Source organism: Ailuropoda melanoleuca, chromosome 10 (assembly GCF_002007445.2).
Source record: "Ailuropoda melanoleuca isolate Jingjing chromosome 10, ASM200744v2, whole genome shotgun sequence".
In the NCBI taxonomy this organism is placed as follows: Eukaryota; Metazoa; Chordata; class Mammalia; order Carnivora; family Ursidae; genus Ailuropoda; species Ailuropoda melanoleuca.
This window is the reverse complement of record NC_048227.1, coordinates 100444915-100458065: the sequence shown is the minus strand read 5'-3', so window position 1 is coordinate 100458065 and position 13151 is coordinate 100444915. Positions and strand designations below refer to the sequence as shown.

At 45.3% G+C, this 13151-nt stretch overlaps 1 protein-coding gene across 13 annotated transcripts in view; it reads right to left on the bottom strand.

Moving 5' to 3' along the window:
• Nucleotides 1-13151, bottom strand: part of ZDHHC14 (zinc finger DHHC-type palmitoyltransferase 14) — a 301170-nt gene that overhangs the window by 45037 nt on the left and 242982 nt on the right. Inside the window, exon 9 of one of the 13 annotated variants that reach the window (XM_034669384.1) lies at nucleotides 2367-13096. The exons of the other annotated variants lie outside the window; for them this stretch is intronic. Coding sequence (XP_034525275.1) covers nucleotides 12974-13096 — 123 coding nt within the window. The 3' untranslated portion in view covers nucleotides 2367-12973. Of the gene's footprint in view, nucleotides 1-2366; nucleotides 13097-13151 lie in introns of those variants that run through there. 13 annotated transcript variants of the gene reach the window in all.

The window sequence follows — 13151 nt, the reverse complement described above, 5'->3', positions numbered from 1 at the left end:
CACCCACAGGTGCCCAGGGAGTAACACGCAGCCGGAGGCCACGATGCTCCTGGCCCTTGATCACAGACACGACCTAATGAAGAAACAATCCCACCGACAGAGTCACAGGCTTCACCACCTAGAGTGGTTTCCAATGGCCGCAGGTGGCCCGTGTGCTGCAAACCACTTTTACGCTATTGCTTTACAAATACAGGGCCCTGCACACCCCCGATCATAACAGCATTCTTCACAATAGCCAAAAGGTGGAAGCAGGGGTCTGTCCACAGATGAACGGATCAACAAAATGTGGTACAGACAGACAATGGACCGCTGCTGAGCTGTAGACAGGGAGGAAATCCTGACATACCCTACCCCACGGATGAACATCGAGGACATCATGCCGAGTGAGGTAAGCCAGTCGCAAATGGGCGAATATTCTATGATTCCACTTACATGCGGTACCCAGAAGAGTTAACTTCCCAATGACAGAAAGTAGAAAGGAGGGTGGGTGCCCAGGCCTGCGGGGGAGGGGAGAGGGAGCTAGTGTGCGTGGGTACAGTCTCAGTTTTGTGGGAGGAAGAGGCCTGGATCTTTGTACAACCCTGTAAGCGCACTTATTGCCACTGGACTGTACACTGAAAAATGGTTAAAACGGTAAGTCTTATGTTTTGTATATTTTACTACCAAAAGGAAGGAAGGGAGGGAGGGGGAGAGAGAGAGAGAAAGAAAAGAAAAGAAAAAAGAAAAGAAAAGAAAAGAAAAGAAAAGAAAAGAAAAGAAAAAAGGAAAAGGTAGAATGGCCCTCAGGGTCTGATCAGACTGTTGTTCACAAAGCCCCAGAATTCCCCACTGCTAAATTTCCGTCCGCTTCAAGAACCGTTAATTGAGCTTCTGTGGTTTTTTTAAATCTGAGAATGCCAACATTTTACAAGATGTTTCCTTTTCTTCTAAGTATTCTTACGTCATGTTACACCTCATGTCCTTTCCCTCACTTCACTTGCTGGGAAAAGAAACGGTGAAAACATATTTTTAGCTGCTCGAATGTGGAATGTGGAACCCTCCCTTGAGCCATGGGGCAGGCTCTGCACCAGCCAGAAGAGACCTCGGCGGCGCTCAGAGAACTTGAACTTGAGTGCTGCGTGCGGTAAGTCCTTGGGGGGTTTCAGGAACCACTCCTCCACGGGAAGGAGGAGGAATAGGTGTGACTTTAGGTTCAACCAGTAAGCTAGGCACTGCATTGAGTTTCTTCAGAAGTTCTTAGAACAAACACATTTCCCCTCTTTGCAGGTAACACCCTGAGGCTGGAGTGAATGGGTGGCTCGCTCAAGACCTTACAGATCAGAGTAAGGCAAGGACCCGGGACTTGGGGCTGGGGTTGTTTGACTGTAAACCTCTTTCTACTACTGCGCATGACACACAGTAAGTACTTAATACATCTTCCTTGTCTTAGTACCCCCTCCTCTCTTTTTCAGAATGCCTGAGTTCTTGTAGAACCTGTGCTAATGGGTTTGCAGTGGAGGTGCCTCACCATCCGCCTGCCCAGGGGACACCTAGAGCTGCCATCACTCACCCACCTCCGAGCAGGGAACAGCCCTGACCTCGCACCATGCAGCCTTCAGGGAGGAGAGAGAGTTCATCCAAGTTCCGACTCCTTAGGCTTTCCTTCCTCCCTCCCCTCCCCTCCCTCCCTTCCTTCCTTCCTTCCTTCCTTCCTTCCTTCCTTCCTTCCTTCCCTCCTTCCTTCCTCCCTCCTTCCTTCCTCCCTCCCTCCTTCCTTCTTTTCTTTCTTAAAAAATTTTTTATTTAAATCCTATTTAGTTAACATATAGCATGTTATTAGTTTCAGAGGTAGAGCTCAGTGATTAATCAGTTGCATGTAACACCCAGTGCTCATTACGCCAAGAGGAAGGGAGGGAGGGAGGGGGAGAGAGAAAGAAAAGAAAGAAAAGAAAAGAAAAGAGAAGAGAAGAGAAGAGAAGAGAAGAGAAAAGAAAAGAAAAGAAAAGAAAAAAAGAAAAGGCAAAACGGCCCCTCAGGGTCTGATCAGACTGTTGTTCACAAAGCCCCAGAATTTTGCCTTTCTCAATGCCCATCACCCAGTTACCCCATCCCCCCACCTCCCTCCCCTCCAGCTCCCTCAGTTTGTGTCCTAGAGTTAAGAGTCTCTTAGGGTTTGTTTCCCTCTCTGTTTTCATCTTATTTTATTTTTCCTTCCCCTCCCCTCTGTTCCTCTGCTTTTTTCTTCAGTTCCACATATGAGTGAAATCAGATGGTAATTGTCTTTCTCCAACTGACTTATTTTGCTTAGCATAATACCCTCTAATGCCATCCACATTATTGCAAATGGTAAGATTTCATTTTTTGATGGCTCAGTAATATTCTGATATGTGTGTGTATACACATATATATAATACATGTATACCCGTACATATATGTATATATATATACACACACACACACACACCACGTTTTCTTTATCCGTTCATCTGTCAATGGACATCTCGGCTTTTCCTTCATTTGCTCCAGTGTGTGTGTCCTTTAACCAGATGGGCTTCTTTCTACAATCACAAGTGGCAGGCCAGCCCCTGCCCCCAGCCCAGGGAGGGCAGAGGAGGAGGGAGAGCTGCAGTCTCTATGAATTCACAGGCTTCTGATGGCGGAAGACCCGATTCCAGGCCAGAGTAGAGCTCTTTACTGAAGGAAAGGAATTCTCAGGGGAGACCCTCATTTTCCCCTCAGTCTTCTTCCCAGTCCAGGGAGCTCAGAAACACCAGAGCCTGGGGCAAGGGCTGGAATCCCTTCTACTTGTTTTCCTAATCAGCACTCCGTGGTTTTTGCCACCGCAGTAGTTTCCCATGGTCCAGTCTGGCAGGGGGTCCCAGCTCTGGGGAGGGGAAGGGGGCTTTCCGGTGGGAGGTGCTGTGCAGCGGGGGGTGGGGGGGGGCTGCGGGCAGGCTCAAGCTTTCCGGTATGGTCATTTTGGTCCAGCACAGCAGCTCAGTCTTGACAGGGCAGAGGCAGAGAAGAGAAACCTTCCTGATTAAACATTCATCTTCCGGAAACTATCTCAGGGCTTTGGATATATTGTGCTTTGCAAAGAACATTTTGTGAAAATCGCCATTTGGTCTCCTTACTGACCGAGACAGCTGAGCTCCCTCACAGCCTCCACTTCCACGGCTCGGTACAGCCTAGGAGCATGCCGGCTAGCGACCCCAGGGCTGAGCCGTGCTGCAGCGAGCAGGCCCTCTCCTGGATGCCGGGATCCTGTTCTCAATCCTCCCTTCTGGAGCCCTCCCTATGCCTCAAACCTTCTGTCTACCCAACGCCCTCTGCTCTAGAGAAAGATAAAATTGCAAATCAGATTTGCTTGTCTCTGTTAGCCTGCAGGAAGACATTTTTATTGAAAACTAATGGGCAAATTCTATTTTAGGGATTGGTGCAAGACTGACTCTTACGGACTCACAGATTATGTGAGAGGGCAGAGCTGGAGATTTTCAAGGTCAGGGGCACCAGCATGAGCGGAGAGGTGCCACCCTGCCCCTAGCCCTGTCCCCAGCTCACTGCCCAGCTCCTTTTCCCTGATCACTCCCCTCCAGCCATGCCCACTGCAGAGCCCACCAGATTCTCCTGGGATGAAGTGGTCTGTTGGTTCCTTAGAGCCTGTGTTCACCAGGAGCTCAAGGTGGAGCTGGATGTGCCTTGCAAGGCTTGATATTACAGACTCTAACAAGACCACACGTACCCGGAGGTGGGTTTATAATGAAGCCATGAGGCTTAGATCAGGGCCCCTCCGAGTCCTGGTTCCTGGCATATTGTTTTCTTTTTCTTAAAAGGAAAGTCCCCTCCAAACCCGTGCCCACTCCTGTACACATTACGGAGCCTTCCCGTGACCAAACTGACAACTCATTAAAACAGTAACAAATCTGTGCTCAGCCTCCCAGCCAGGACTATTAAAAACAGTGTTCAGTTCACAGGGATAAAGCCTAAGGGCTTAATTGCATGAAAAACAATCGACCCTGAACCATTTCATAAAAAAAAAAAAATCTAAGTAAGTCACTCAGAAATATTTTCAAAATGGCTATTTTGAACACTGACTTGTGTTAACTGACTTCAAGCACCTCTCCTACATTGATTTCTTTAAACATTTAAAAAGATGACTGTCTTTCTGAGTATAGTTATGGATATTTCCTTCATTATAGGGACTGCTTTCATAGTAGTAATTAACCTACTCTCTGCCCCGCACCCCTTCCCACCAGTTTAACTTGCGGCAGTGACGTCAGTGAGCACAATCACTGGGACCATGAACCTTAGTGTCTAAATCCTGCTGCACCCAAACCTTGAAAATAATTTGCCACAGTCAAACAGATTTTCCTGTAGACGACCAACCCCATCTGGGGGTACCCAGGGACTCGGCTTTGTTCTACCGGAGTTTGCCCATATAAAATCTCCTATTGGCTCCACAGGATGATGGACTGTATCGGATTCCAACCAGGGACTATACTTCTTATATTAACTTTGGATGTTTTGAACATTCCTTCTTAGGAAAGACTCAATGATTGGGAGACAGCTAATTTTTTTTTTTTTTTAAAAGGTCAGAGCGTTCCCTCATTTTGCACAATGGCAAAATTCCCAGGAGGGTGCACTGATAAACCTTCACGGCTGCAATCCCATCTGAGAACTTGGCCGGTATTTTCAAGGTCACTGTGGAGGTGATCCATGAAACGATGTTCTTATACCTCTTCATTTTTGCCTCTGCTTCTGATTCTTATTTGCCCATTTCTTCTTTCTTCTTCCTCTTTTCCCTTCCTCGTCTTCCTTCCCACCTCTCCCTTCTCCTAGCTCAGCCTTTCTCACACCACTGGCCAACTTCATGGCTTTTCACGTGCGGACTCCTCTCTTCAACCAGTAGGGGGCGACATCACTGCTTACTTTCTTCTCTGACGAACGTGGTGGCAGGGCTTATGCTCCAGCATGAACACCAAGACGCCCTTAGGCATCTTTTAATTGACCTAACCACTTACATCATCTTAAGAAAAGCCTACCAAGTGCCTAGATATGGGCAGTGACCAGCCATCCACTACAAACGGGAAACTGAGACTCATGCCATCATTCCAAAACAACGCTTCCAATGTTCCTTTTTATCAAATATTAGGTTGAATTCTATGAAACTGCGACTCTAAAAGTAAAAAATCATCCAAATGCAGAAGACCACTGGAATAGAAACCTCATCGCTTGTAAGAGTGTCTATGAAAAGACCCTCGAGTTGGCAGCATGAAACAATGCTGTGAGAGTGCTGGGGCATTTGCTGTGGCTTCAACAGTCACCGTGACGGCTGGCTGATTTCCTGCCCAAATGAAGCACTGCCATTTAACTTGCAAAGAAGTTTATGGTTTCAGATGTTCGGATGTCACACACATTATCACTTAATGCTACAATCTGAAAACGATGCAGAGATAATTTACTTTTAGTTTCTGCAGATTTTCAAATAGAATTGCTTATGTTGGGATACATTTTATTTTACTCTCGCTGATTTCCTGTTTGAAATAAACCTAGCACACAGATTAAATGTTGTTAAAAGCAAAGCTGGGACTTTTTTAGATGGTCTTGTATACAAATGAAGGGTGAGTGAAATTATTTATTGCTTCTGCTCCAATTCTTGTCAAAAGTATTAGCCTTAGGCATCATTTATGTCTGCTTGGCTGTGAAGCTGTGTTCTGGGGGTCTTATGAGTGCTCAGTTACCGTTATAGAAACACTATAAACTTCTAAAATCTACCTAAAATGTAGGTTAGGAGGAAAGCTTCCTTTTTATTCTGTTATTTAGCTTTATCATTTAAGCATGCGTAACTTCTTTCTACTATTTCAGATTTTTCAGATGATGTATGGAGAATTCTGCAATATTAGTTGAATAAATCATGTAACTGATAGGTTTAGTATTTTTTGATATTGGATTAAGGGAGGGTTTAAAAAGTAGGCTTAGAAAATATAACGGATGATTTTCTAAAGAAACAAAAAATTCCAACAACTAAGTACTACCATATCAGCTTGGTGTATAGCATGTGGTCCCAAAGTATCTTTTAGCTACAGGTGTCAAATACAAGCATAGACGATGACCCAGATGCTATATAGTACTTAAATCACTTGACAATCAAATGAAATATATATGCTAAAAACTGGGCCATAGCTGGATGTCGTGACTGTGCCTACATGGAAAGAACTTCAATGTTAGGTAATAATACAAGCCAGTGATGATGAAAATAGGAACAACGAAAATGTGGTCTTCAGTTGGCACTGGGGTTATTTGCACGTAATTCCAATATGGCTCTTCAGAATGTCACAGGCGTTCAGATGACAAAGTTTATACTGGAGTTGCACATCCCATTTTAATGCTTTAGATGTCCCTTCATTACCTTTCTAACATTTTCTTCCTTGGGAATTTGTAGTAGAGGGAAGATCACTTAGGCACTAAACAACCATCCCCACCCCCAAATCGGGGGTGCTAACTCTCTCGTCTTAAATATCTCTGGGGTGGGGGCTTCTGACTGTTGGGCAGCTCCTTCTTGGACTCAGCAGGATTTGCATCCTGGGTTCACCTTCTTGTCCTGATTCTGAGCTGCGGGGCCACAGAGAACACATCTCATCTTTTCCCCCATCAGAGCGTTCATATCCAGCCTCTCCCAAAGATGTTCTCATCTATTTGGGGGCACTGTCAGTGGTGGGTGGGAGCCTTGAGACCAGAAAGGGTTCTCCCAGCTGAAAGCCCAGTCAAAACCTGGGTTTCTCATAACAAAAGCAGCACACGGAGGTGGAGAGTGTGGGGCTTCAAGTTAGTTCACTTTCAGATTTCTTTATGGGCAACTCACTTTTTTTAGAATTGGTAGTGATTTCTATGTAATCATATGTTGCTTGGGAATTCTCATAAAGTGAGAAAAACCCAACGTACAAATCACTTACAAGTGTAATAAAATTTCCATGAATGCCAAATTTAATTAATTAATAAAATTAACAATGAATGAAGTTGACATAGCCATGTGTCTTGTAGACATTAAACATGTATTAATTTTGATTTTGTAGTTTTCATGTTTTAGAGCTCCTAAATTGTTTTCAGGTCTTAAAAATTTTCATAGTCCCTGGAAAAACACACAGGCACTTTGCTTACAGTGTCCACTGGGTAGACTAGCCATGACCTCTGGTCTTTCGGCCCATGGATTAATTTGGTTCTACCAAGGCTGACCCTGCACCAAAGAGAACTCTGTCCCTCTGGTTCCTAGTTTCATATTCATGGTGGAGCCTTTTGCAGATGTGACAAAACTGGAGGGAGGAAGGAATGGGTTGGAAGAATGAAGATAGGAGCAAACCAATATTTGTGCAAAATCCCCATGAGCAAGGCCTTGAGAGGGGAACGTTCACAAACACTCAATCGAATGTCTAATGAGCACCTCTTATGTGCCAGGCCATGTTATCCACTGGGGATGGTAGGATGGACAGGCAGGATCTCAAGTCAGTTCCAACCACCATCCAGGAAGCTGATCACTACTCTCCCCTTCTTCCCTTCACAGTTTAGGAATTGGAGGCTCTTGGGATTAAGGGACTTGCCCATGATATCCCAGCCCCCAGCATCAGGACTGGTGAATGCAAGACCGGGGGCTGTGATGCCACTTGGAGCTCTACCTTTCCCCACTGCACTGAATGCTGAAATCTGTCCATTTGCAAAGCTTTTCCCTGCATTATCTTTTGTCTTTATTCTGCCATCCTCACTAGTGTCCAATATGATCAAGAGACTTGATTTGACTTGGTGAGGGTAGAGTTGACAGGGGTGGGTGGAGAGAAAGTCAGGAAAAGATAATAAATGTTGATTTTCAAAAAAATTAGTCTTCCAGCACGAGAGATAAAATCAGGTTAATAGATGGCAAACACGAGAAACTCATGGTTTTTTAAAAATGCCCGATGGCTGTTATTTCTAGGATACCTAATAAAATTGACTCACATCTCTTCTATTTCAAAGTGAATTTCTACAAGCCACATCATTCCTTCATAAGCACAGGGAAGTAAACTGTAAGCTATCCCAGCTACTGGCAGGCACCTCCCCACCACCTCCAGCTATCTATGGACACCCAAATGCCACCATCAGCTTCCCCCTAACCTGCCCCACCTCTTGTGTTTCCTTTGGTGACTTTTATGACCACCCTGTCACCACACTGAAAAACGGGGGGCATCCCTGGCTCCTTGTCCCCAGACCTCCACAGAGACTGCATCTCCAAGTCCCAGACTGTTGCTGCCTCTTCTCTGAACCCACCTCAGCTGTCCTGGCCAGCCCCATTGCCGCTAGGCCTACCGTGAGGGCCTTCTTCTGTTCTCCCCGTCTCCATATTGACACGCCTCCCTCTGCACCCCACATGACCTCCCAGACTCCATTCACCCCCAAGAAAATCTGATGGTCTTGCTCACTGAACTTAGTCTCTGCAATGGCTCCCTGCCACGTATAGAAACCCACTCTGAATATAATATAATAAAAAAACATTAAAATAAAAAAATAATATAATAAAAAAACATAAAATTAAAAAAAAAAAGAAAGAAACCCACTCTGGTTCTAAGGCACCCAAGGCTCTTCACATGCTCCTCTCCTGCCTTAGCTCCCTCCAACGCCTGCTTTGCAACCCACAGCCTGGTCACTCAGTCCTCCTGCTCCTGCAGAGGCATGCAGGTCCACCCCACATCTGCCTGTGCCCGTGTCTGTGCTCTGCTTGGAGCACCCCTACCCCCTCTGGGGGGCTAATGCATTGTAACTAATCTCTTAATATTTGACTCAGATGTCATCTTCTCCAGAAAGCTTTGCCTGAAACCCAAGTACTTCTGTTTGGAGTTCCACAACTGCCCAGCCTCTCGTTTGCTAGCATATTCTGTTGAAATCCTCCACACACCTGAATATGAATATTCTCTGAACAGATCATGTCTTAGTTGAGCCCAACTAACCCAAGGTTTTTCAAGAAAAACTTTCTTTGTGTCAAAGCAAAATATAGCTCAAGAACCATTCCTTTAACCCCAAACTTGGAGAATTCAAGAGAGTTTGAAGGCTATGGTGATGGTTTTCAATACTGACTGATGATTAAAATCACCTCCAAGATCATTACAACGGCAATGCTTGGACCACCACCTGGGGATTCTCCCTTAACTGGGCTCAGGATATCAGCGTTGTGATCCTAATGTTTATCCAGGGCTGAGACCCGCCGGATGGTACTAAGCTCAGCTGCCAGATATAAGGCCAGATCTGAAGAGGTTCAGCTGACACCAATTTGAAGGCTTTTGAAGTTGAATTAGCGGAAAGCAACCAGGCCTTGAACCACTACCTGTGTGACTCTGAGCAAGCCAGCCATTATTCTAAAGCCCCAGTTTCATGCTTTGTAAAATGGGAATAACTTGCAGGTTGTTGTGCGGATTAAATGAGATGATCTTTGCAATAACAGTATCAATACTGTCCACATTCTGCTGATTGCAAAGACTGATAAACTCCAGCAGAGACCCACGTGACCATAGTATAATTCTGTATTAAGTAAACTTGGTTCCACTTTTAGAACTGCCTGAAATTCACCTTGTGTGTGTGTTTTTTTTTAAATCACCTTGTGATTTAAATTCAACTTTAAAGGATTTAAAGCCAGTTTTCACATCTGTCTAATTGGGGACTGGGACACAAGAATGTTTTTTATTGATCTTGTGCTCTAATTATATGTAATAAATGAAATAAAGAAATACAAAGGAAGATCATGGATTGCTTGTGGACAAATTGCTCTTAGTGATGATGCGTGTTTCCTAAAGAGCAGAAGGTAAGTGCCGTGTCCCCTGCTGCACCAGACACTAGGAAACCTGCAGGGATTGGGGTCCCTTATGGCCAGGCACTGTTGGTCCTGATGTGTTGGCTCAGTTTGAGGTGGTTTTGGCTGGGGTGTCTGTTAGAGGCAGACGAAGCAAGCCAAAAGAAAGGCTTGTTATAATTTGCCTCAAGGAATTCATTTATGGTCAGTCTTGAAAAATTTTAGCTCATTTTTCCATATTTTGACAATTCCTGGAGACTGCTTGTGTATTTCTCCCGGTCCTAACATTACTCAGGGCAGGACCTGCAGTCCATGCTGGAAGTCACTTTGCTAGAGTCCCCCAGCTCTCTCCTCTGGGGGAGTTACACGTATTTCACAGCACGTGGGAAACACAAAACTCCAATTTCACCCTTCAGGGCTCACTCCACCCGTGTTCCTTCCCTCTCACCACGGTCCTGGGCTACTGCTGCCCTCTCCCTTCACTTCTATAAATTACTCTCATTTTCTGTTTGTTTTTCCTTTTCTGGTCCTTAACTTTGCCTCCTTTCATCTATTTCCATAATGAAACAATACTGATGTATGACCAAAGAGACAGGGCAACAAATTAGGTAACTTTGTAAAAGAAATTCCTAGAAAGACATGTACTGTTGAAACTGACTCAAGAAGAAGTAGAAAACCTGAATAGACCTGTAGTAAGTTGTGAGTGAATTCATTAAAAAAAAAAAAAACGAGCCACAAGGAAAAGCTCAGGACCAGATGGCTTCATTGGGAAATTCCACCAGATCTTTTAAAAAGAATTAATCCCAGTTCTTCATAAATTCTTCCAAAAAACAGAAGAGAAAGAACACTTCTCAACTCAGTCTATAAAGCTAATATTACCCTGATCCCAACACCAGATAAAACAAGAAAAGGGAACTGCAGACCAAAATCTTTTAGGAATATAGATGCAAAAAATCCTCAACAAAACACCAGAAAACCAAATCCAGCAATATATAAAAAGGATTATACATCATGGCTAAGTAGGATTTATCCCAGACATTCAAGAAATATGAGACAAATAAGAAGGGGAAGTTTTGGTATGAAGTCCAGACTGCAGCAGGGTCTTGGGTCTGGGTCAGGGTGGGTGGGAGGAGTAGGAGGAACCCAGGGTCACAGTGTTTACTCTCTTTTAGGAAGAGCTGGCTCCCTCTCCTGTGTATGGGGACTGAGAAGTTGTTCTCTGCTCTTCTGACCTATCTGTCAAGCTGCAAAGATCAGAGACTCATAAAGACCTTTGAGCTAGATGGGGCTTTGGAGAAATATTAGTCCCAGCTCCCATTTTGCAGGTGGGGAAAACTGAGGACCACAGAGGCACAGGGACTTGTTAATAGTCAGGCAGGTAACTGATGGGAGCCAGGACTGGAGCTCTCACTCTCTGGTTCCCATCGAGGCTCTTTCCCTCACCCAAGTCATGTCCGTTTTTGTCCAGTTGCTCAAAGTGGATGCAATTGACCTGGTTGATCTTGTCACCATGGATATCGGAAGATGATGAGGATAATATAGCTAATATTTACATAATACTTACCTTGTATTAGGCAGGTTTTAAGTGCTAAACATGCATTAACTCACTTAATCCCCATAGAAACCCTACAAGGTAAGGATATTAATGTTCCCATTTTATGGATGAAAACACTGAGGCATAAAGGCTAAGCAACTTGTCAAGGGCACTCATCTAGTAAGTGCACAATTAATCCCCATCCCCTCTTGGTGAGGAGAAGAAGGAAGGCCTCTTTAAAGCCTGGTGCCTGACTCTGAAGTGCTCCCCACGTGGAAGACACGTCTCTGCATATTTTTAAGCCACTGCTGGAACACCCTGGCCCACGGACCTGTCTCCAAGACTGTGCTATTTACCAAATCTGGAGCAGACTTGGCAGGATTTTGAGATTTTGTCTCTGAGAGGGAGAAGGTGGGCCATGGAACTCAGCGATGTGAAGTCCATGGAAGTCAGGGGAAGCCACTGGTCCAGAAAGTGTACGAAGAATGTCATGTATCTGAACTTACAGGGTGCAGATAGCATTAGGGTTGTGGCGATTGGAGTGTTACTGTACTGGAAGGTTCCTTGATCATTCCTTTACATCCCCTGGCTCTTTCAGTGCCTTGTCCTACAAGTTCTTCTGGAAAGATCTGTGTATGCCTGGACAAAGAAATAAGTGAAACTCTTCCCCTTGATGTGTGCTCGTGGCGATGTGGAGCCGTGGCACATGGTGTCTTCCACTTCCACTTGGTGAGCAAGGCAGACAGGGCATGAGGTCCAAGAGCAGTCAGCCTCGGCAAGTCACCCGGGGCTATGGGTCCTCACTCAGTGCCCCCATCATGACTCAAGATGCCACAGTTCCCCGGGCTGGGCCTGAAGAGGCTTTGCTGCAGGTCAGAGCTCTTCCCGAGCCCCCAGTCTGACTGGCGCTTAAGGCACATCCCCTAACCATTCCTGCCAGGCCAGTGCCCTTGGGGGAATGGCCTTAATTGGTGTCACGGTGTGGGTCTAGACGGACTGGACCCCAGAGGGCACAAGAGCAGTTTGATGACTCTGATTAACTATAAGGAGCGAAATGACCTCCGTCTCCTTCGTTAAACCCGCCCTCTCTGGCTATCATAGAGGCATATAGCTCAATAGATGTTCGTGGAACTAATAAGTTATGCCCTCATCCCATCTTAACATAAAATGGTTTAATAGCATCAACACCTTGAAGGGGGCCTTGTTTACTTTTTAAATCTAGGGAAAGCTTGGAGCATGGGGGCCTCAGTACCATGGGAGTCACGGGGTGAACCTAATGTACGTTCATTGTCTTTGATAAGGACCACTGCCATGCCTGGTATCTTCTTGTGAGGGTTCCTACTACATCCTTCACGTATATGTGTGTGTCCTGTCCCTGGGCCGCAGCCTCCGCGAGGACAGAGGGACAGCACTCCACAGACCTTGCATCCCTACCACCGAGTTGAGTCCTCAACACACAGTAGGGGCTCAGGAAAAGTTACTGAACGAACGAGAGGTTATATATGCAATGTGTGAAAACACGAACACACATCACAGGAGTTATCAGTGGATGCTGTGGTCAGGATTCCTCCCAGGAACTTTGTCCTTACGGAACATTTGTTGTGCACCCGCAGATAGCTGAGAACGACTTTGGAACATGGATACCATTGTCTTTAGTGCCTGTTCACGTAAAGAAGGCAATATACGAAGTGAACACGGGCATTAGCCATCAGACTGGTTTTGGATCCACAAATTCGTGGCTCTGTGCCCTTGGGCAGACGATTCACCTCTCCTACCTTTAAAAAAAAAGCAAGAGTCAAGAATGCCCATTTGCCACTGTTAGTTTGGATT